Below are 25607 nucleotides of genomic sequence, written 5' to 3' on the forward strand. Positions count from 1 at the left end.
TCATGAATGTCATCTATAATATCAGTATAGACATAGCAGGGCTGAATTTTTTGTCTAACATTTTGTTCTGTGGAGAATCATTGGAAAATTTATAAAAAACCAGAGCTAAGGCACAGAGGAGCACCCAATCAGGTCATTGCTTTTATTTTTTTATGGGACCCTTGGAAATGAAGAACTGGGGTGATGGCTTTGTGACAGTCAGCAACTTTATTTAAAGTGATTCTGTACCCACAATCTGCCCCCCCCACCAAAACCAAAACTGCTTGTACCGCCAGATAGCTGCTTTTAATGCAAGATCTGTCCTGGGGTCCATTTGGCAGGTGATGCAGTTATTGCCCTAAAAAACAACTTTTAGACTTGCAGACCTGTGTCAAATTGGTGTGGCCTAGAGTACACATGCCCTAGGATTGTAACACTCCTCCGTCCCTCCTCCCTGCCCTCCTCATCATTAGGAATGCCCCAGGCAGGATGCCTACTAATCATCACCTGTCTGAACACTGCACATGTGCAATGTTCAGATAAGTGATGATTAGGATAAATCCTTCCTGGGCCATTCCTCATGATGAAGAAGATGAGGAGGGGGGATGGAGGGGCGTCTCAATCCTAGGGCACACACTCTAGGCCACACCAATTTTACACAGGGCTGCAAGTGTAAAAGTTGTTTTTTAGGACAATAACTGCATCACCTGCTAAACTGATCCCAGGACAGATCTTGGATTAAAAGCAGCTATGTGACGGCACAAGCGGTCTGGGGGGGGGGGGGGGGGCAGATTTTGAGTACAGAGTCGCTTTAAACCAATTTCTTTCAATGAGAATACAATTGCAAGAAAAGTAAGCGACTGCATTACTTTCGCCATCAGTTAATCAGATAATAAAGTGGGGTCTAAGGTCTATTTGTTATTTAAGTTCTAGTCAAACACTGTGTACTCATAGCCTGGTCGTAAATAAAGCACCGCCCCCAATTACCCTACTAAATTTACTAAGGGGTGCACGCGCCTGTGTGTCTGTGCGCCTGTTGGGGGGGTGTGAACAGAAAACTCTGAAGGCTTTGCCGTGCCTCCTCTCTGCATTGCGGCCATCTTGTCTGAGAGGCTATTACTTGGGCACAGTGTACCTGACTATTGGTGATGGATGGGCAAGTTATTGGGGAAGGAGTGGTACAGGAGGGCACCAGGGGGACTGTGGAGTGAACCATCCACTGTGTGGGTGATGTGTGATGTGCACTCTGTGTGCTGCACTCAATATTAGGCCATGTTCACACTACGTAAGTTTCGTATTAATCACGGCCGTTGTGGTTAAAGGGGTTATCCAGCGCTACAAAAACATGGCCACTTTTCCCCCTACTGTTGTCTCCAGTTCAGGTGCAGTTTGCAATTAAGCTCCATTTACTTCAGTGGAACTGAGTTTCAAAACCCCACCCAAACTGGAGACAACAGTAGGGGGAAAGTGGCCATGTTTTTGTAGCGCTGGATAACCCCTTTAATATGAAACGTACATTGTGCTTCCATCTATGGAATCACGGCCATCAATGGAATCCCTGGTTTCTGTTCTTTCCTCCCTGGTATAAAGGTGTTAGACATTGCACTGATAGATATTACCTAGGTAGGTTCTTACCTTTCTTTGGTTCAGTTTATACTTGCTGTTTAGTACAAAGACGCCTTTATCCACTGCCACCAATCCAACATTGGATTTATAGTCTGCTGTCAAGCTTAGTTTTACTGTTTCTTGAGGCTTTGCAACATTTCTTTCAGCTTCCAATTTCAGCTACATATCAAGAGTGTCAAAAATAGAAATAGCATCAACACTTAAAGCATTCCTATCCTTTAAAAACATCTTAGATAATCCCTTCAAAGTGATGAGCCCCTGAGAGCCCCCTACATGGCCCACAACTATTTCTCATTCTGTATATTTTGGGGGTTGGAACCAGTGCTTGGACTCACTCTCTAGCTCCCCCTCCTTTCCACAAAGCACATGGTATGACCCACCCCCAATTTCTGTGTTCTGTTTTTGCTAAAGCTGTTACTAGAGACATGTTTCCCCTAGCAACAAGCAATGGACAGCAGATTGCTGGGAAGGGAGACACCTAGTGGCCAGGACTTTAGAGCTGCTAAGGTAAGAAGTCATTTTTGGTAAATGAAATGATTTACACATTTTTTTTATTTTAGGAATCACCTCCTTTAGTAATTTATCAAGGCCTGCTAAGATGAGATAAGATAATTTAGTGATCCAGCTGTTTGATCTGTAGCTATTTTGTGAGCCTTTTATTAGCCTCAGGACTGTCAAGATTTCCCAGACAGCCTTGTTGGGGCTGACAGGAATCTGAACAAAGTGATGTCCCTACCATTGGTCGTCCTACCAAAGTGATCCTACCCTACCATGGTCACTGTTTCAGTAACACTAAAAGGGTAGTTCACCAAAATGTTTTTTTTCTTTTAAATCAACTGGTGACAGAAAGTGCCAGAGATTTGTAATTTACTTCTATTCTTCCAGTACTTATCAGCTGCTGTATGTCCTGCAGGAAGTGGCGCATTCTCTCCAGTGTGACACAGTGCTCTCTGCTGCCACCTCTGTCCATGTCAGGAACTGTCCAGCACAGTAGCAAATCCCCATAGAAAACCTCTCCTGCTCTCCAGACTGAAAAGAATACCACTTCCTGCAGGACATACAGCAGCTGAAAAGTACTGGAAGGTTAGAGATTTTTTAAGTAGAAGTAAATTAGAAATCTCTGGCACTTTTTGACACCAGTTAATTCGAAATATATATATATATATATATATATATATATATATATATATATATATATATACTGTATATATATATATATATTTTTTTTTTTTGCCAACTACACCTTTAAAATTACTAGAAACATTTTAAGCTCTTTAGTAAGAATGCCACAGAATTTGACTCATATTATCTTTTCTTTTGACTTACCGTTCCCATACAGCTGTCCACCACATCCACCCATACAGAGTCGGATACTATCTCGTTTCCAACAAAATAATAAGCCACAATACGGAAAGATGGCATCAGCTCCTCTGAGATGAACACGGGTACGCTGACCAGGTTCCCACCCTTGTTGCGACTGTACTTTTCCGCTTTCACTATCCGGCCTCTGCTTAGGATCTGGAAATATAGGAAGTCATTTTTTATAGTACCGTATAGTATTACATATAGGTTATATAGGTTATAGGTTACATATAGGATGTCCTGCCTGGGGCACATGTTAGTTTTCTTACAATTTCGTCTTCTAGTATGCCACCAATATAGTGCACTGTGCAAATAACCATACAATACAGTGCCAGTATTACTGTGGGCCATTACATGCCCTCATGGCAATTCACATAGTTGTGGTGTGGCATATGAGCACATTCAGAACCATGGCATCACCATGATGAGAAATCATGGCTCGCTGCTTCATGGAATGTGAGACTCCAACCACAGGATTAAGACCTGGCATGGCGTGGCATGTCTTCCAGACCCTTAAAGAGAATATGTCATCAGGAAATTACCTATTATTTAAATCAAGCTTTTTCCCCCTAATTTTTACTATTGATATTATACAAAATTCTTAATTCTTGAAGTTTTCATTCTTACCACTAGGCCTAAAACTGAACTGAGATTTCCTGTGACTGTGATGATTAGAGGGAGGTGATCTGTACAGCAACAGCCTATGTTCACACATAGCTCCGTTTGAAATGACGTCCGTTATTTTGAGTCTAAAATAATGGACGTTATTTAGCTGCCTAGCCTTCCCTTAGTGCAATGACGGCTGCTGGTACATTATCTTAGTTTGGGGTTACTAATTGACCTTTGGATGTGTCTTAATTGAAAAGTCCATTGAATTTAATAGTAAAAATGGAGAAAGAACGGTGGAAAAAGAAAAACTGTGTGTGAACAACTAATAAAAAAACGTCCGCCGTTTGCAAAAGACGTCTGAAAATAATGATCATGTTCATTATTTTGACGTCGGCGGTAAAAACGTCCGTTATTCAATGCAATGTGTGCATTGGACATCTGTCTTCCCATTGACTTCAATGCATTCCCATTGCAGTCAGTTAAATCGTGGCAAAAATGGACGTTATTTTAAATATCAAAATCAGCCGCCTTTTCTTTACTTTTGGCGTTGTGTGAACATAGCCTTACAATGATAAATGACACCAGTAGATAGAGAAGATAACAGCTGAAGCTCACATCTCCTCCTCCCCATCCCTGTGCAATGACCTCTTTTACCCTTTAACTCCATTACCACTTTTGTCATTAAAGTGAATGTACCATTAGGTACATTCGCTGTAAGTGTTCCACATAAAAAAGCAGTGCTGGTGAGGAGAAGCCAATGCCACGATCCTTTTTTTGAACTGCGGCCCGGTTCCTGGTCTCTTACCGAGCACCGGCCCGGGCTGAAGCACTGGAGCCATGTCACAGAGGGGAGGGGGTTTCCTCCCACTGTTGGCGGGCCGGCCCACCTCCAGTGCTTCAGCTCAGGTCGTTGCTCGGTAATAGACCGGTGCCGTGCCCAGGAAGTGGGCAAGAGTTCATGAAAGGACCACAGCACTGGCTTCCCCACGCAACACTATGCAACACTTAAAGCGAATGTACCTCATGGTACATTCGTTTTAAGGGCCTATTAAGGCCTATTTTTCAAATCTGACTGGTCTCGTTTTACTGATATCTTTTAAAACTTTTACTTATTCAAGTGATGCTAAGAATGTTTTTTTGTGACAAAATATACTTAATGTTAGTAGAAAATTTTGGTCGATAAATTTACTTTTTTTTTTTCCGTGAAGAACTCTAGAATTCTAGGTGTGAAATCCTCTGATTGTAACAAAGATAGTCATGCCACACATATGAGATTATAATTCACATTTACAATATGTCCACTCTATGCTGAAATAGTTTGGTAAGGGTGCGTTCACACCTACAGGATCTGCAGCAGATCTGCAGCAGATTTGATGCTGTGTTCAGTTATTTAAATGAAATCTGCTGCAGAAAATCAGCTGCAGATCCTGTAGGTGTGAACGCACCATAAAGGTCCTTTTACATTTTAGGATGTTATAGGTCTTTGAAGAAAATTTAATGTACAGTAACAGCAGCAACAATCAGGTATACTGACAGGAGCAATGCTTAGGTACAGTAATAGGGGCAACAATCAGGTACGCTAATGGGCGACGATCAGGCACACTAATAGGGATGGCGATTGGGTAAGCTAACGGGACAGGGACGACAATCAAGTACAGTAACGGGTGACTAAAGGTATGGTAATGGGGGCAGGGATGTCAATCAGTTACAGCAAAAGGGGACTGGGCGACAACTAGATTGAGTAACAGAGGAGAACACAGGAAAGCTCGGCCGTGCAAAACTTTCCTATGCATGGGGTGGACAGAAACAAGACGGGAGAGATAACTGAGGATAAAATGATAGTTTGGCCATCAGCTGGAGGTGTAAGGCCACCTTTGGAGAGCTAGCCAAACCTGCCGGTGGAAGATCCATATATAATAATTATGAATGGGCATTCTATGTGGTAGCTCATAAATTGTTTAATAGTTTACTTACCAAGTAGGTGAAATGATTGATCTGGTTCTGGACGTTGACATTACTAGATAAGACGTTAAAGTCTATGTATATCTGTGTGTTGAGCTTAAAATTGATATTTGAGATGCCAATGTGTAGGTAGTTGTAGTTCGCATTCAGTGATTTATATGCTTCCACCGTAGTTTCTGCAAATCCCTGTAATTGGTAAGGCAAGTCGGCTACATTTGTTCTCACCTAAGAGCAATCGATAAAACAAAATGAGACTAAAACTCAGCCTTGAATTATTACAAAACTTAGTTCATGCACTAGTTTCTCAAACCTTAGCAGACGTTTAGTTATTAGAGACGAGTGAATACGATTCGATCGAATATTGCGGTATTCGAAAGATTCAAATTCAATCGAGTAGTGTGGCGAATACGCGGGAAACATTCGAAAGCCCTCCCATCGTAGTTGGCGCTTTTTTTAATCCAATCACCATGCAGGGAGGCTGTGAGGGACCCTGGGAGTACGCACGCAGCGCGAAAACGGCGTCTACCCTCATTGGATAGCTGGACCACATGACCTCGAATCTTAACTACTTGGCTCCGCCTCTCGACCGCAGATGAGCTTTCAACCTAGTCAGGGAAAGATCTTGCAGCAGGGAGAGAAAGGTTTTAGTAGCAATTTGGTTAGGCAGGATTACTACAAAACCCAAAAGTTCTTTTCAGGGCTAAAATACAGCGAAAAAGTCATCTCTGAATCCAAAGCTTCTTAGTGCTAAGAAATAGATGATATAACAGCCGCATCAGCAGGTGTATTCATTCCAGTACCCTGTGTGTACAAGTGACTTATAGTGTCCCTGGTTTAGCCCACTAAGGGCACGTTATACATACTGTTCTAGTAGCCCAGTAAGGGCACGTTATACATACTGTTCTAGTAGCCCAGTAAGGGCACGTTATACATACTGTTCCAGTAGCCCAGTAAGGGCACGTTATACATATTGTTCTAGTAGCCCAGTAAAGGCACCTGATATATACTGTTCTAGTAGCCCAGTAAAGGCACCTGATATATACTGTTCCAGAAATAATAATAATAATAATAATAATAATAATAATAATAATAATAATATAATTTTTATGTATATAGCGCCAACAGATTCCGCAGCACTTTACAATTCTGGAGGTACATACATAGACAAAAATAGACATTACAAAGATCTACATATAATTATCCATACATGAGGAGTGAGGTCCCTGCTCGCATGCATGAGCTTACAGACTATTAGGAGGGGGTGCGAGACAAAATGGCAGAGGGGCAAAGTGCTTCATTGTTCTTATGGTCCGGCCATCTATATAGATAAGTCAGTGCAGGTAAGGGGGGGTGAGCCTGTCACCAGCCAATGCCTGCATGCACAGGTCTAAGTGCTTAAATGCTTGGCGTGTGTGTATGTATGTGTCTGTGTGTGTGTGTGTGTGTGGCTGTGTGTGTATGTATGTGTCTGTGTGTGTGTGTGTGTGTGACTGTGTGTGTATGTATGTGTCTGTGTGTGTGTGTGTGTGGCTGTGTGTTTGTGTGTGTATGTGGCTGTGTGTGTGTGTATGTGGCTGTGTGTGCGTGGTGGAGGTAGGTGTGCGTGTGTGTGGGGTGGGGGGGGGAGGTTGAGGGTAGCAGTCAAAATTAGGGAACCTGGTAAGCCTGCTTGAACAGATGAGTTTTGAGGGCACGTTTGAAGCTTTGGGTATTGGAGGTGAGTCTGACAGTCTTGGGTAATGTATTCCATAGGACTGGTGCAGCTCGGGTGAAGTCCTGGAGATGGGAGTGAGAGGTGCGGATTAAGGTGGTTGTTAGTCGTAAGTCATTAGAGGAGCGTAGGGCACGGGTAGGGCGGTAGACAAAGAAGAGGGAGGAGATGTAGGGAGGTGCAGCACTGTGGAGAGCTTTATGGGTGAGCAGGAGGAGTTTATATTGTATCCTGTGTTTAATAGGGAGATAGTGTAGTGACTGGCACAGGGGGGAGGCATCAGTATAGCGGCTGGCACAGGGGGGAGGCATCGGTATAGCGGCTGGCACAGGGGGGAGGCATCTGTATAGCGGCTGGACATGGAGATGAGCCTGGCCGCTGTATTGAGAATGGACTGGAGAGGGGAGAGATTAGAGAAGGGAAGGCCGATTAGTAAGGAATTGCAGTAGTCTATACGGGAATGAATCAGAGCGACAATGAGAGTTTTAGCAGATTAGACAGTAAGTAAGGGCATGTGATACATACTGTTCCAGTAATGTTCGTACAGCATGATGCGTGATACACGCGAATAACATGACGCTCTACGGACGCACATTGGAATCATGTATTTAACGCTGCGCAAGAAATACGAACGAAATGTGTGAACATTGCCATAAACGTTCGTAAAGCGTTCTCAAATATTTTTCCGTCGCAACTGCGGAGAGTGGCATTATACTACAATTTTGGGGTGTTGGGTGCACCCAGGCATGCTCCCCCTGATGTCACAGTGTCATTCCAGAGGTGTTTGCATCGTTAAGGGAGGGTTCATGGGGGACTTGGTGACCTCCAAGTGGTCGAATTTTGATTTCCAAGTGCCGCTAATTTTTTTCCCATAGACTATAATGGGATCGAATATTCTTTCGAATAATCGAATCTCGGTGCCTATTTGATTTGAATTCTCGAAAGTCGAATATTTCACTACTCGCTCATCTCTATTAGTTATATGCTGGTGGAAGAAGAATGATTTGGTATAGCAGGCCTATGAATAATGTACATTGTACTAGCGAAAGGGGCAATTCATACTAATACATGACACTGGCAAAATGCCTGAATTTTGAGAATCATCACTTTCCAAAACCAAAGGGTTGCTGTGTTTACACCCAATGAGTTCTGAGCACCAGTCTGAAGCTTACATTCTGCACATTTTATATCTACTTGTATAAACCCTTTTTTTGTTCTTGCAACAGACAAAAATGCATTTTATCATTGGTGGACCTTGCCATTTGGGTGGGGCTTAAATGGGCCCAGATTAATCAAAGTGTGTAAAATAGAAAATGGTGTAAACTTCCCAAAGCAACCAATCACAGCTCAACGTTCAGCTCTGTAGTTTTACACACTTTGATAAATCTGGGCCATAGTTTTATTGGGGAACAAGTTAAATACATATGAAGATACAACCTCTAGGCAAATGGCTTAAGACAACAGAGAGAAAGAAAAAAAGCGTCAGAGAAGTGTGCCAATTAGTGATGGTCCGAACCTGCCGAGGTTCGGGTTCGTACGAACCCGGACTCTCGGCAATGATTCCTGCTGTCTTAAACCTCCGTGGAGAGGGTGGATACAGCGGGAGGATGGCCTGGAAAACTGGGATACAGCCACAGCCATAGGCATAGGCATTTTGATACATACGCAGTTAAAAGGCGTATGTATCGGAATAAGGCCCATTAGTGACCGCCATTAAAAGGCGTATTGGCAGTCACTAAGGGGTTAATATTCAGACCACGACCGATCAGGAGTCAAAAGTGTCCAACCATTGGGGGTCGGACCAAATTGTACTTGGCTGAGATGGTACATGCCGGGCCACTCCACTGTTAATACTTCTCTTAGCGCCTCCACATGGCTGGAGGAAATGGAGAACTGGGGTCTCCTGCTCTAGAAATTGGTGGAGGTTCTTAGAGTTAAACTCCCTCACTGATCAAGAATTTTGCATCTATATAGGTGAATTCTCTTTTAAAACTGGTTTAGGGGACACCTCTTTTTGATATAACTAGAGTAATTTATTGTCTATAAGAAGGTCTGCTTTTGAGAATAGTCTTTTGAGCTAACCAAGGACCAGGATAATACAGAGATCACTAAGGGCCCCATTACAACAAGCGTTAATCTGCCAATTTGGCAGATTATCACTCTGTGTAATAAGGACAACGATCAGCTGATCACACCTAAAATCAGCTTAATCCTTCCTAAAAATCATCAGCCGCTGGGCGCATATTGCAATGTGTAATAGTGATACACAACCGATGGCTGATGAATATGTAAAAAAAAAAAATACAAACTTTATACATACCACCCCAGTGTCCTTCTAGCTTTTCCCCACTCCCTGCAGCCGCCACTGGAACTTCAGAGCCGAAGTGAAGTCACGGCTAGGGATTGGCTGAACGGGCTTGTCACTTCAGAGACTGGCTCAGAAGTTCCACTGACGGCTGAAGGAAGCGAGGAGAAGCAAAGAGAACACTGGGGAGTGAGGAGAGGTATGAATAAAGTTTATTATTTTACACGTAAAACGACTCTGTACTCACAATCTGACCCCCCCCCAAACCACTTGTACCTTCAGATAGCTGCTTTTAATCCAAGATCTGTCCTGGGGTCCGTTCGGCAGGTGATGCAGTTATTGCCCTAAAAAACAACTTTTAAACTTGCAGCCCTGTGCCCAACAGGCGTGGTTTAGAGTATCTGTGCCCTAACTTTGCACCACCCCTCCGTCCCTCCTCCCCACCCTTCCCACCCTTTTCATCAGTAGGAATGCCACTGAAACATTTTCTCCATGCTGAACATTGCACAGGTGCCCTAACGATCCAGCCCATGTGCCGTACTGACACAGGTGGAGAATAGGAGACAATCTGACTGGAGCATTCCTAATGATGAGGAGGGCAGGGAGGAGGGACAGAGAGGTTGTGCCAGCCTAATGCATACACAATCTAAGCCCCGGCCGTTGGGCACGGGGCTGCCAGTTTAAAAGTTGTTTTTAAGGACAATAACTGCATCACCTGCCGAACGGACCGCAGGACAGATCTTGGATAAAAAGCAGCTATCTGAAGGTAGAAGCGGTTTGGGGGGGGGGGGGGGGGTGTCAGATATCTCTGCTGTTAGTTTCCCGGGCTGCACGAACAATATAAAATTGCCACATTTAAATGAACCAGCTTTATTATTTTCTATATATGCAGCAAGGGTTGCACAGACATCGCTAATGATATATATATATATATATATATATATATATAATATATATATATATATATATATATATATACAGCCCTTGCTGCACGACCGCCGAGCCCGGTAAGTAAATGCCAATCTAGTAGATTGCTTCCATAGAATATCGGGCCATGTAATACGGCCCTAAGTCTTGACACTAACCTAAATTAAAATAGGAGAAGGATTTAAACATATTTTATATCTGATCAAACTAAACTTCAGAACTTTGCTGAGAGTCAGTCCATCCATATTATTTATAAAGAAAATTAGATAACTAAAGATAAGTGTATATTTGGAGGTGAAGTGGGGAAAACGGCATAGGGAATTGGATGATCGGCAGTGCTCTTGGGCACAGGAACAAAGTGCTATTTTATCTCCAATATTGCGACAGAAGCAAACTAATGTAGGAATATCGGTCATAGGACACAGTATTGGACTTTCAACATTAACAAAAATTTTAAGCAGAAACAGAAAAAAAGATTACCCTTAGGCCAGTTTCACACATACCGCAATGCAGCGGATTTCCGATGCTCTGCCCTGCGATGTTCTGTCCTGTAATTTCCTATGAATTTACATTCTCACTGCAAGATTGTGATCCCTGCAACCAATCACGCTAAAAACAGCCATAAAGTTAAGGAAATGTGCTGGTACATCACCCAGCATGCTTCCCAAACATACCCTTGTAGCCTGGTTCCCATGTACATATAAACCGCAAACTTAGTTCATTAATCTCCCACGCTGTATTTAAATTACCAGCGAAGTAGTCATCTGGGCGTGTGGCTGGCTCAGGTAGTCACGGTCCTGGTTGGGTTCCGACGCTGTAATCACGCCCCTTTGGGTGTGTTGGAAAGCGCTGCATGCTGACGTCACCTGGGGGCCGGCATTGCACGTTGGCCACGCCATCGTCTTTACTACGCCGTGCAACCGCAGTACAGAGGGAGAAGCCACTGCTGTACTAAGCCAAGCAGTCACAGTACAGCACCGTCCTCTCCCGCTGTACTGCGCTTGCGCAGCATAGTAAAGAAGTCGGCGCGGCCGACGTGCAATGCCGGCCCCCCGGGTGACGTCAGCGCTTTCCAACACGCCCAGAGGGGGTGTGTGATTACAGCACCGGAACCTGCCCAGGATTGTGACTAGCTGACCCAGCCACACGCCCGGATGACTACTTAGCGCGGGAGATTATTGAACTAAGTTTGCGGTTTATATGGGAACCAGGCTACAAGGGTCGGATAAAATGGTGATGTCACTTCCTGGATTAAATGGTGATGTCACTTCCTGGATAAGATGGTGATGTCACTTCCTAGATAAAATGGTGATGTCACTTCCTGGATAACATGGTGATGTCACGACCCGACTCCCAGAGCTGTGCGGGCTGTGGCTGCTGGAGAGGATGATGGCAGGGGGATGCTAAGTGTCCCTCCAGTGCTCTGTGTCCCTCGGTGTCCCCCTACCATCATCCTCTCCAGCAGCCACAGCCCGCACAGCTCTGAGAGTCGGGTAGTGACATCACCATGTTATCCAGGAAGTGACATCACCATGTTACCCAGGAAGTGACATCACCATTGTATCCAGGAAGTGACATCACCATGTTATCAAGGAAGTGACATCACCATGTTATCCAGGAAGTGACATGACCATGTTATCCAGGAAGTGAAGCCTTGATGCAGTAGTAAATGCATGGAAAAAAGCACTTCATGTACATTTCCTATAATAAGTGTATATTTTTGGGTCCAGGGCTGCGGACCGGCAGCCTTTTCATTGGCTGGAGCGTATCACATGGCTTCCAGCAAGCTCAGCCAATCAGGGCATGTGCACCAGCAGCCTTTTCTATCCCATTCACTTTCCATGAAGACGCCGAGGAGGAAGAAGACCCTGACCGCCCCCCCGGCTCTGACGTCGTCGTCACAAGATGGCGCCCGGGAGAAGAGGACAGTAACGACCGTATTAGGTAATGTATAATTTCTTTAAGTTCCGGGTGGTGTGTGTGGGGGGGTGGGGTGGTCGGGGGGTCCGAAAGTGGGTGAAGGGGGCCAGACCGGGTATTTAACCACATTACAAAGTTATATAACTTTGTAATGTGTGTTAAATAAGCAAAAAAAAAGTTAAAAATTTTGTGGGAGTTGTCCTTTAACTGCAACCAAAACCCAAAACATATGTCCTTTTATATTATGAACTAGCGCAAAAAATAATAATAATAATAATACTCACATTTAACTTCATAGATAGGTAATTCACGGCTGTGTTTAGTTTCAGTCTCGCTATTCCATCTTCATCACTAGTACCTTGGTTACTAAGTGAGTTCACATACACCATGATACCTTTGGCAGGAGATCCATCAGGGTTGCTAACCAAGACCTGTATGAAAGCAGAAAGAACAGTATATTGTGGTTTGTGTAGAGAAGTGGAAAGATGTTTTTAAGGCTAGATCTACAATGCTGTTCTGTTTTTCAATATACTAGGTAGTAAGGGTAACTTGGATTGAGAGTGTTTTGCAAGAAAAGCTCTTAGTTTTTTAAAATTGTTTTAAGAGCGTTACTTTGGTTTAAGAGCTCCCTCTACTGGGAGGGGTTATGGGGGAGGTGCATGGTCTGTGTAGCGGGGTCGACAGCATGGTACTCCGACCCAGGAAGTCTCCCTCACCTTTCAAATCATAGCAGATCCACTTCAGGCTGAGGCTTGCATCTGGGGACAGGACTGTGGAGGTAATCTCTTTGTAGCTGTAACCCCTCTCTCCTCGGACAGAGAGTGCTGCTATACTGTGCCCACATGTGTCCTGCTCATTCCTTCATGCTCCCTGCAGTCTCTGTCAGCCCTTGTTTTTCCTATCCTCTCCATTGCTGCTATAATGTGCCTGCACTTACACTCGGCTATACAGACTGCTGCTATAATGTGTCTGCACTCACACTCAGCTATACACACTGCTGCTATAATGTGTCTGCACTTACACTCAGCTATACACACTGCTGCTATAATGTGCCTGCACTTACACTTAGCTATACACACTGCTGCTATAATGTGCCTGCACTCACACTCAGCTATACACACTGCTGCCATAAGGTGTCTGCACTTACACTCAGCTATACACACTGCTGCTATAATGTGTCTGCACTTGCACTCGATATGTGTGACCACACAGACCTCTGACAGCAGCCCTGCTTCTCTATTCTAGCCTGTTGTACTACGCTACTGCATTATGGGGATCTGCAGCTCCATCCTGTATCTGCAAACTGCTGCTGTGTTATCAGGGTTATACAGTTACTATACATTATACTCCACATGGTGATTGCTATACTGTACAGTAACTTATATATCACATATCCAGCTGCTGTGTTATCAGGGTTATACAGTTACTATACATTATACACCACATGCTGCTATACTGTACAGTAGCTTATATATCACATATCCAGCTGCTGTGTTATCAGGGTTATACAGTTACTATACATTATACCCCACATGCTGATTGCTGTACTGTACAGTAACTTATATATCACATATTCTGCTGCTTATAAATGTTTGTTTCATTAGTTTTACAAAAAAAGATTTTTGGGGTGCGGAACCAACTGTCTACATTTCAATGATTTCTTATGGGAAAAATTATATTGTATATTGGTGAATTGTACTGGAAAAAAAATACAAACCGTGAGATCAAATGGCATTCCGGGCTTAAAATATTTGGATGTTTTGACGAAGGTAATTTTATAGGGAGATTTCACTATGTAAATATCGTTCGACTCGGCTTCTACAAAGTCATTGCCTGTAATAGAAAAAGTTGCATTCGGTAGTTGTAATAAAGGGCTATTCCAGCTATTTTTTTTTCTTTCAAATGAACTAGTTTCACAAAGTGCTAGATATTTGTAATTTATTTCTATTTAAAAATCTCCAGTCTTCCAGTACTTATCAGCTGCTGTATGTCCTGCAGGAAGTGGTGTATTCGTTCCAGTCTGACACAGTGTATAAACTGAAACAGGTCTGATTTACAAAAATCCTCAAAGTGAATGTACCACTAGGTATATTACTAGTTCCTTTATTTCAACCACCACCTGGTCTATTCCTGAGCACTGGCCCGGTATAAAGCACTGGGGGTGGGCCCCCGTTGTAACGATCTCCCCTCTGTGACTCCATTAATTCTAATTCTGAGGTTTTTGCCTGAAATTGCTATATCCACTAATAACAAATGGGCGTCTATATCATCTTGGCCTCCTAGTATATATACATCACAGATTTGCTGTACTCATTACACTGGTAAACTTTTCCAGTGACCTAAAATATATCATCTTACCATCCAGCTTATATTTTGCATAAAATTCTATTTCCTCACCCAAATCAGTGATGACGGTCACCATGACACAGAGTTTGTACGCCAGCAGGTCATCTACATTTTTCATATTTTTTATCAAGTCTTTCCGCTGTAGTTGTACGTGGCCTGTTCCATCCGAAATCTAGATAATTATTAGATAAGACTTAGGAAATAGAAACTAAAATTAACCAAAAAAAGCTTTATTTGTGATTTGAAAGAAAGAGAGCATTGGCATGCATCGAATGGATATGTATCATCATTCACAACTATCACAGTATAGTAAAATTCCTAAGTTTAATTTGCAATACCAGGTTTAACCACACGGAATGCTGTTCTAGAATAGGGTCACTCAGAATGTGACACTTTACCTAGTGGTGTAAAAATGTATTGCAGTGTTAGCATCTGGTTTCAGATTATGTTTGTAATCAGTGCCAAAGGCCTGAGTTGATGTTGGTGTATAGTAAAATGTATAGTAAATATATTTCACATAGGAGGTAGAATGAGTTAAGCAAGAAAAGAAGTAAATGTTAACCTTTAAAGGGGTAATTGAGCAAAAAGCTTTTTTCTTTCATATCAACCGGTGCCAGAAAGTGACAGAGATTTGTAATTTACTTCTATTAAAAAATCTACAGTCTTCCAGTACGTATTAACTACTGTATGTCCTGCAGGAAGTGGTGTTTTCTTTCCAGTCTGACACAGTGTTCTCTGCTTCCACCTCTGTCTATGTCAGGAACTGTCCAGAGCAGGAGAGGTTTTCTATGGGGATTTGCTACTACTCTGGACAGTTCCTGACATGGACAGATGTGGCAGCAGAGAGCACTGTGTCAGATTGGAGAGAATATACCATTTCCTGCAGGACATACAGCAGCTGATAAGTACTGGAACATGAAAGTTCAAATCTCTGCACTCACCAGGCAGGTGGGTGCCGAGATTTGAACTTTCATGACGCTATAGGAATTTTTTCCTACTACGAGCACCACCCTCAACACAGACGTGCCGCCCAAAAAGAATCTCTTGGATAAGTAATGGAAGACTTGAGATTTTTTAATAGAAGTAAATTTCAGTTGTCACCAGTTGATTTGAAAGAATTCTTTTTTTTTTTTTCTTCGCTGAATTACCCCTTTAAGTCTGTGTTCACACTTCAAAACGACAACTGTTTTTTTTGGACGGTTGACATCTAAAGCCAAAAGACATCTGTGTTTTTTAATTATGGCCGCAAATAATGTTCATGATCATTATTTGCCCCAGTATTTATCAAAAGACAGATGTCTTTTGGCGTTAAATGACCACTGTGCCCCTTCATCTCAGTTTGTATCAACCTTCCAAACATTGCTGAACCTGACAAAATGATGTGATAGAATAACCATTATATTGTCAATTCTGTGTTAGCAAAGACTTCAGAAGAGAAGGATTTAGGGGTAGCAATTTCTGACAGCCTTAAGTCCAGCTAGGTAGGGAAAGATAATCGAATGCTGGGCTGTATAGTTGATTGGGATCACAGGAAGTGAGGGGATGGGAGGAGAAGGCGGATGGGAGGAGAAGGCGGATGGGAGGAGAAGGCTATTTTACCTCAACCCTTCTTAGTGAGTCAGTGAGAATTCTCTTTTCTTGGCCTTTCTTCAAACCAAAGACAACAAAGGCTGAGCCTTTAACTGGTTTCTTATAAAGGTACCTAAGTGTTGGAGAAATATCAGGTCAATCTTAGTTGAAAAACTGCAGACAAATGGAGTTGGGAAATCAGTTTCCAGTAAAAAATGTAATCCAATTTTTAGCTTCTACATCAACTTACATTGATCTGTTTGGACAGCCACAAGGTGACATATAGCGTAGAAACGCTATCTGGGGTTGACTGAACCTTGACAAATGCAATTTCTAGACCGCCCAATGATATGTAAATATTCAAAACTCATTGAAAAAAAACATGTCAACCTTGAACTGTGCTCCCAGACTACTGAAACATTCCGAAAGGGGGATTTTAGAACATTTTAATTAACTTTATTAAATAAATAGTCAATTTGAAAAATATATTTTTTTAAAAGTCTGGGATCAAACTCACTGCCTCATTCTGTTGCATATTAACTAGGGGGACGTCATAGGCAGAAAGGAAAAGTGGTGCACTGGGGGTGCTGGGCCCGCCTCCAGTGCACCAGACTAACTCATTTGCATATCTTAAAAATTCTTAGGAATGGAATATAAAAAAGGACACGGCTGGATTCATCAATCAGGACATGCCAAAAACAACATATGTGTCAAGGCTAGTGCTAGATTCACTTATCTTTGTTTTATTGAGGAATAATTATGTTACCATAGGAGCAGATATAGACACCAACAATATTGGGTAACCAGTCTGCACTGTCCCTTGAAAAACATTGCTTATTTGCATTGCTTTACATGTATGACATTGTCCTGATTCTCCAACCCATAGTGCTGGTCTTCAGGTTAGGGCCCCATTCCACGGGCCGAACAACGATGTAAACGAGCGCCGATCTGCTTGATCGGCGCTCGTTTACTGGGCCTATTCCACGGCCCCGATGATCATTAAGCGAGGGCTGCAGGGACATCGTTACCGATGTCCTTGCAGCCCTTGCAGCATATATTACCTGTCTGGACTTCTCCTGTGCTCCGTCTTCCTCCCCGGGTCCTGCGGCATAGCATCAGCTTCGGTGCAGCCTGACTGAGCTGTCAGACCGCTCAGCCAATCACTGGCCGCAGGGGTCCCGGCCAGTGATTGGCTGAGCGGTCTGACTGCTCAGTCAGGCCGCTGTGGAGCTGCTGATGCTGCGAGCGGGACCCGGGGAGGAAGACGGAGCGCAGGAGAAGCCTGGACAGGTAATGTATGCTGCGCTTCTCAAATCATCGGTCGCCCACCGGGCACCGCTATTCCACGGTAGAGATGCGCAGTGGGGGACCGATGATTTTAGGTCGGGCCCTAAATAAACGATCAGCCGTTAACACGATCATCGGCTGATCGTTTTCTCTATTCCACCGAGCAATAATTGGCCGAATGGGGCCGATTCGGCTGATTATCGCTTCCGTGGAGGAGACCCCTTACTGTCATTACATAGTTACTTACTGGCTTTCAATTTTTACAGAAAATGTCTCAGCGTTTAGGTACATAAAAGTTTTCTCCGGCTTTATGGTAACTTCAAAACTTGGTAATACTAAGGGAGGAAAAAAGATTGGTATAAATAATGGATTCTTATCGTACGTATCTAACACCATTGCTCTCCCCAAAAGAACAAAATGCAATTTATATCTATTTCTGTGTAAGGCTATGTTCACACTACATAAAAGGGGCATATAGGTGATTGAAGCATATTACAAAGTTATATAGTTTAGCTCAATTGGCAATATGGATTATAGGAAACCTGGTTGCTAAACCCTGAAGCAACAGCAGCCATATAGCTAGTCATCAGTCTCTCCTAAAAAAAAAACCTTCTTACCGTATTCCTTCACTTCGAAGTTTGCAGAGAACACCTCTTGTTGGTTGTCATAATTTGCTGTGATGGTCCAGGTGCCGCAGCTGCAACAAATGGAAGCTATATGAACTATTTATGTTGTATGGTCTTAATATGAAGATAACATAGTATCCCTACGGTGTCTGCAGTAGTAGGATGAAGGATGAAGTAGTAGGATGAAGATGATGGGAGTCCCAAGCTACATAGTAAATGAGATAATGTGCGAAGAGTAAAATACAAGTGAGGGCGCACGTAAAGGTAGTGTATTACAGGCTCTCAGAATAAATCACAGGTGGCAAATAAGACATGAACCTTTACGTTTATAGGTTTTTGTACTTTTCATAGTAAAGCGAGCCATACACCTTTGCCTTTAACCCTTAGGGGACACAGCCAGCTTTCATTTTTGCGCTTTCGTTTTTTCCTCCTTGTGTATATAAGGCCATAGCACTTGCGTTTTTCCACCTAGAGACCCAGATGAGCCCTTATTTTTTGCGCCACTAATTGTACTTTGCAATGGCAGACGTAATTTTTCCCTAAAATATGCTGTGAAACCAGAAAAATGTTTGTGTGGTGAAATTGAAAAAACCCCAAAAACAAACGGTTGTTTTTACGCCATTCACCCTAGGGTAAAACTGACTTGTTATTCATGTTCCTCAAGTTAGTACGATTAAGATGATATGTAACTTGTATAACTTTGATTTTACTAGATGGCTTTCAAAAAATTAAAACCTTTTTTAAAAAAATATATGTTCCTTAAAATCGCTCTATTACCATGCTAATAATGCTTTTATCCTTTGGTCTATGGGGCTGTGTGAGGTGTCATTTTTTGTGCCATGATATGTATTTTCTGTACCTTGTTTGCGTATATGTGATTTTCTGATCGCTTTTTATAACAATTTTTCTAGATTTGATGCGACCAAAAATGCGAAATTTTGCACTTTGGAATTTTTGGCCCTTACACCATTTACTGTGTGAGATCGGGATTGTAATCATTTAATAGTTTGGGCGATTACGCACGCGGCGATACCAAACATGTTTATTTTTCAATTAATTAATTTATTTTTATTTATAAAATGGAGAAAGAGTGATTCTGACTTTTATTAGGGGAGGTTTTTTTTTATTAATGAAAAACCTTTTTTTTTTTTTTTTTACACACATACTAGAAGTCCCCCTGGGGTTAAGGTTATTCCCCTGGGGTTAGGGTTATTCCCCCTGGGGGACTTCTAGTATTACTTTTCTGATCTCTCATAGAGATCTATGCAGTATAGTTATACTGCATAGATCCATGAGATCAGTGTTCTATTGCTTTTGGCTGCTGTAGCCAAAAGCAATAGAATGCCGAGCCCGGATCAGCGCCATTAAGGCAAAGACCCCAGCCCGGCACTAGCCCACCACGGATGAGGGACAGCAACCATTTAGATGCAGCTGTCAACTTTAACAGCTGCATCTAAATACTTAATTAGCAGTAACAGCGATCGGACCATGCCAGCTAATAGCCGTGGTCCTGGGCTGCATATAGCACCCGGGATCACGGCAGTTCAGAGCGGGGTCGCCGCACGAGCCCCCTCTGAACGCCCCTAGCGACGCCAGGACGTTCAGTAGCTCCCTAGTGCAGCTAACCATAACCATAGGGTTAACCATAAATATTAAAGGGGTTGCTAAAACTGGTCAACGCTCCTCCACATAGCCCAGTGGTTATAAGGAAGTTCATAGATTTAGCTCTCTGTTTCTAACTACAAAGGAGGGCCAAATAGATAGCAAAACTCCAACTTTTGGGGATTTGGCATGCTTATGTTTTACATGGTCGCCTAAATACTACATCTTGTTCTTGTCCATTGGGACAACGTAAAAAGGTCTTCTGTGGGGACAGATATTTTAAGTTGCCCATAAACCTTGAAAAAAGAAAAATTTGGCCAATTTTACCACTGGTGGTGGGGTGGGTTCAGCCAGTCTTCAAGGTCTATGGTGGCCTCCTGTCTTTCCATCGATAAATGATGTCAGTGGAGAGAAGTATTGGGCTTTCTGGATTTTTGTTTTTGAAGGGATAAGCCGACGTCAGGGTAGTCTGGCTGTGGCTCACCCCTTCCCACTGAGTACATACAAATGTTGGGCTATGCCAGATGTCCATGTGTATAAGGAAGCCGGTTGAACGATCCATTATCTAAACAAGATACAACATCCCCGTCCCATATCTAGCACCAAGTCAAGCATCGTGCTCGACCTGGACTAAGGGTCCTATTACACGGGCTGATTATCGTGCGAAAAAATCATTATATCGTTCAAATTTAAATGATAATCATTCTGTGTAATTGCAGGCAACGATCAAAAAATCGTTTGTGTGTCTTTGATTGTTGATTTAGATCTGCCCTAAAATCATCGTTAATCGTTCGGTAATCATTCAGCGTAATTGCACATTGTTCATCCCTTTCCTGGGATCATATAAGGTAAACGATCGCAGTAACGATTGTAACTTACGGCTATCGTTCTGTGTAAAATGGTGAACGATTTCAGGTTACTGGTAAACAATTGATCATTGATCGTTAATCTTTAGTCGTTAATTGTTAAAAATAGCTTTTTGCAATAGGGCCCTAAGGGTCCTTTTACACGGTCCGATATGGGGCAATGCAAGGACGCAGGAGACTGCTGATCAGCGAGATTGTGCCTTTAGAAGGCACGAATAATCGCACAGCCAGGCCACATGCATCATCAATGCGCCCATTTAAATATATTGCTGTCAGACGCACATCCTCTGTGTGGCCAATAGCAATACATTTTCCCACTCCTCAGCTGATGGCTGACACTTCTACATAGGAGGAACTCTTTGCTTATGATCGCCCCATGTAAAAGGGCCTTGTAAAAGGGCCATGTAGGGAAGAGCCCTGAATGTAGTAACACTCCCCACTTTTTTAACATGTTATCTTTTTCCCAAGATAACTAAAAGTCCTTGTATGCCACATATCACTAAACGGGAGTGGAGGTCAAGATAATGCAATTTATCTCTTCAATGTCGTCCATACTTTGCTAGTTCAGACAGCTCATAAGTCTTTGAGATCATGCCGAAATTATCAGGGAAATATGGTTCACTTCGTGTAACAACCCCGGCTGGATTCTGAGGGAAAAAAAAACATAACACAGATTTAAACCCAGGACTATGGGCCAGTTCACATGGATTAAAACTGACATGTCAATTCTTCCGAGCGGAGAGGCGTGGAGAGAGGAGGCGTGCGAGCCCTCCCATAGACTGCCTGTATGACACGGAGGCTGGCGCGATTCCGGAACGCGATGCCAGTTTTACTCTGGAATTCTGCCAGTTTTACTCCGTGTGAACTGGCCCTATTGGGGAAGTTTATCAAGGGCTTTGCACTTATGTTTTGGTTAATAATTAGATTTTTCACCCATTTTTAGTCTAAGTTCTAATTAGGGATGGTCCGAACCGGCAATAATTCCCGCTGTCTTCCACCTCCGTGGAGAGGGTGGATACAGCAGGAGGACCGCCTGGAATACTGGGTTACAGCCATAGCCATAGGCTGTATCCCAGTTTTCCAGGCGGTCCTCCGGCTGTATCCACCCGCTGCACGGAGCGGGCAGACAGCGGGGATCTGATGCCGAGCGTTCGGGTTCATACGAACCTGAACCTCGGCAGGTTCGGACCATCCTTAGTTCTAATTATGAACCAGTATTCAAGGGGTGAATATTTTTTAGATGTTATTCTTAAGTTTTCAGTATTCACCCAAATATTCGCATAATCCAGAATTTGCACCCAATTTGCACTCACCTTAACCTCAATGTTCACTGACTGTTTTATCGACTGCATCTTGTAGTCCAGAGGGTAAACACGGTACAGAACTGTTGAGACACAAGGTCATCTATTACTTTAAACGCGTTATCCAGGATTAGAAGAACATGGCTGCTCTCTTCTAAAAACAGCACCACTCATGCCATTGGTTTGTGTGTGGTATTGCAGTTCAATTCCATTGAAGTTAATAGAGTTGAGATGTGACAACCAGTGGACAGATGTGGTGCTGTTTTTTGGGGGAAAAAAAAGCTGCATTCTCTTCCAAAACATCATTTGGAATAATTTATATTGACCTATCATTAAAATTTTTTGTAGGGTCCCCCTCCCTGTTCAATAGTTATCAGAACTATAAGTTTCTGTAACCCATATGTAATTTATAGTTCAAGGGGGATATTTCCGCGGCATATGGCAGCCGTATCCCTCACTTTCCTGATGGGTGGTGGGGAGGCGGTGCGCTAGGTGGGAAGGAGGTGTGGCCACCTCTTTAAGCCTGATTGGGGGGGGGGGGGGGCTGTGAAAAGGACAAAAAACACTCAAACTTGGGGAATCAAGGCGGAGTATAAAACAGTAGCCTTAACGTTAAAAACAGTGTTCAATACCTTTAGCTCCTGGGGTGTAAATAGTTTTGTCGGTCTGAATAAAGATGTATCCACTGTGGAAAGTCACAAGTAGTACCTTCTCCACCGTACACTGTGGTGATTGCACTTGGACAGATACATAATACCTTCTCTTTGGTTCGGCCAAGAGATCCTTAGATTTAATCTTAATTCATACAAAGAAAAAAAAAAAGAATAATAATATCAATATTAATGCATTATATGGGATGTGATAAATTATAATACTCGAGAGCCTGTCAATTAAAAAGAACCCCACAGTCTGAAGTGAATATTTGTCATTGCACCGAATGTATTGCTTGTTATAGTATGGGCTTTACTATGTTATAGTAGTTCATAGCTACACCTATAATTAATTAAAGGGGTAAAAATCTCAAGTCTTCCAGTACTTATCAGCTGCTGTATGTCCTGTAGGAAGTGGTATATTCTCTCCAGTCTGACACAGTGCTCTCTGCTGCCACCTCTGTCCATGTCAGGAACTGTCCAGAGCAGCAGCAAATCCTCATAGAAAACCTCTCCTGCTCTGGGCAGTTCCTGACATTGACAGAGGTGGCAGCAGAGAGCACTTGTCAGACTGGAAAGATAACACAACTTCCTGCAGGACATACGACAGCTGATAAGTGCTGGAGATTTTTCAAACAGAAGTAAATTACAAATCTATATAATATATATAATCTATATATACACTGTATAATAATCTTTCTGAAACTAGCTTATTTTTTTTTTCCACCAGAGTTCCCCTTTAAGCCTTGTCTTGCTGATCGGCCCTTGTTATTGTGGTGGTGTAAAACGACCCTTACAAAAACAGCCATCTACTTTTGTTAGAAGTATGGAGATCAAGGGTCCACCATTGTCCCAAGAGTCTTATATCAAAGTAGAACATGCAGCTGTTGTAAAACTACAATTCCCATCGTGTGTGGCCAGACTAAACTTTGGCTTTGGCTGTCCAGGCATGACGGGAATTGTAGTTTTGCAATAGGCTCCCCTTTCCTGATATAGAGGGATATATTTGGTTTTAGCACCAATCAATAACATATGATGACATTTTGTGTAACTCACATTTATTGTCGTTGTTCCCAGGTAAGCATTGTTAGCATTGACTGAGATCGTGCTCTGAGCAAAATTACGTTTCTTGGCTGGAAAATCCTGGACTAATAGTTTGGCTTCAATTCCAGACGTGTGTCCGTCCAGTATGATGGTTTCCTCTGTGTCTGCCCGCAGGACGCTGGATGTAATCAGGGTGCATCTGTTTAGGAGAGACAAGGCTGTCAGCTGGTGGGCCAAAGGGAAACTACAAGAAGAAGGCCTGGGGTGAGGCTTAAGAAATAGCTCAGGGTTCAGGTGCGGCACAGAGCTACCATAGTAGTAGGGGTACTTCGGCGAAAATCTTTTTCTTTCAAATCAATTGGTTTCAGATTTGTAATTTACTTCTACTTAAAAATCTCCAGTCTTCCAGTACTTATCAGCTGCTGTATGTACTGCAGGAAGTGGTGTATTCTCTCCAGTCTGACACAGGGCTCTCTGCTGCCACCTCTGTCCATGTCAGGAACTGTCCAGACCAGTAGCAAATCCCCATAGAGAACCTCTCCTGCTCTGGACAGTTCCTGACATGGACAGAGGTGGTAGCAAAGAGCACTGTGTCAGACTGGAGAGAATACACCACTTCCTGCAGGACATACAGCAGCTGATAACTACTGGAAGAATGGAGAGTTTAAAATAGAAGTAAATTACAAATCTGTATAACTTACTGAAATCAGTTGGTTTAAAACAAAAAACAAACAAACACATTTTATCTGGAGTTCCCCTTTAACTAGTTCCACTAGTGCGCCCTCACCAGTGATCTCCTGATCACTGAAACAGTACATTACACTGCTACTGTAGTGCATTATACTGACAGGCAATCTATACAGCCATGCCTATAGCACTGATGTATAGAGACATATACATGGCAGGCCTGGAAGTTTTCAAGAAAGAAACCATAGGCAGCCGGACTGTGGATGGAGTCACATTGACTTCCATTATAAAAACAAAAAGGATCAAAACGCATACTTTTTTTTCAACGTATACACAAAAATGTACTTGACCACATTTTTTGTGTACGTTAAAAAAAAGGATGCGTGTTGATCTGTTTTTTTTTTTGTTTTTTTTTTATAATAGAAGTCAATAGAAAAACGGATCAAAATGGATGAAAAAAATATAATATAATAATAATATATTTATTTGTATAGTGCCAACAGATTCCACAGCGCTTAAAAAAACCCCAAAAAACAGATGGCAAAAACGGGGTGTGAATCCAGCCTTAGGGGCACAGGCCGATCAGTTACATGCCATGGTTTGAGGGTTAGGCTATGTTCACACTTGGTATTGTTAAACTGCCGGCCGCCAGGCTGCATTCAGGATGTTCCTGCAGGCTGTAGCCAATACCTCTGTATCGGCTGCAGGAACATTCTGTTTTTATTATTGACTTGCGGGCACCGTCTGGTGTGCCTGCAAATCAATTAGCCATTCACTTCAATGTAAAGTGCGTCCAATGCCGCACATTACATTGTGTGAACAGCTATTATTTCCACGCGCTGTTCAGTGAACAGCATCCGGAATTAATAGGCAAGTACATTATTTTAACCCCCGTTATAAAGAACGGGTGTTAACATAACAATGTATGAACAAAGCGGGGTTTAATGCAATGTCGCCCCCTGCAGTAAAGAACGGACGCTGATTCCATAGCAATCAACGTTCATTCATTAGTGAAAAATTACGTTGTGTGAACATAGCCTTAAACTGGCAGCATGAGAGGCATACTGGCAGCCAAGCTCCTGCAATCTCAGTGCAGGAGCTCCGGACCATCTTATCCCAACCGTGCCATGAAAAAGGACAGAATAAGTCAGTTAGTGACTGCCATGAAAAGGCGTATTAGTGCCTGTCATTAAATGCTATTAAAAATAGCCCAGGCAAGATGGCTGCC

At 42.8% G+C, this 25607-nt stretch overlaps 1 protein-coding gene across 1 annotated transcript in view; it reads right to left on the reverse strand.

Annotated features, from left to right (window-relative positions):
• LOC138769582 (venom factor-like) overlaps window positions 1-25607 on the reverse strand; it is a 63587-nt gene that overhangs the window by 32660 nt on the left and 5320 nt on the right. The window contains exons 2-14 of the mRNA XM_069948154.1: window positions 23705-23891; window positions 22631-22793; window positions 22011-22081; window positions 21253-21344; window positions 18221-18300; window positions 17851-17938; window positions 16347-16449; window positions 14799-14919; window positions 14119-14234; window positions 12686-12832; window positions 5551-5763; window positions 2932-3123; window positions 1615-1764 (exon numbers count right to left, since the gene is read on the reverse strand). Coding sequence (XP_069804255.1) covers window positions 1615-1764; window positions 2932-3123; window positions 5551-5763; window positions 12686-12832; window positions 14119-14234; window positions 14799-14919; window positions 16347-16449; window positions 17851-17938; window positions 18221-18300; window positions 21253-21344; window positions 22011-22081; window positions 22631-22793; window positions 23705-23891 — 1723 coding nt within the window. The remainder of the gene's footprint in view (window positions 1-1614; window positions 1765-2931; window positions 3124-5550; window positions 5764-12685; window positions 12833-14118; window positions 14235-14798; window positions 14920-16346; window positions 16450-17850; window positions 17939-18220; window positions 18301-21252; window positions 21345-22010; window positions 22082-22630; window positions 22794-23704; window positions 23892-25607) is intronic.

The sequence above is a fragment of the Dendropsophus ebraccatus genome, chromosome 1 (genome assembly GCF_027789765.1).
Source record: "Dendropsophus ebraccatus isolate aDenEbr1 chromosome 1, aDenEbr1.pat, whole genome shotgun sequence".
Classification (NCBI taxonomy): Eukaryota; Metazoa; Chordata; class Amphibia; order Anura; family Hylidae; genus Dendropsophus; species Dendropsophus ebraccatus.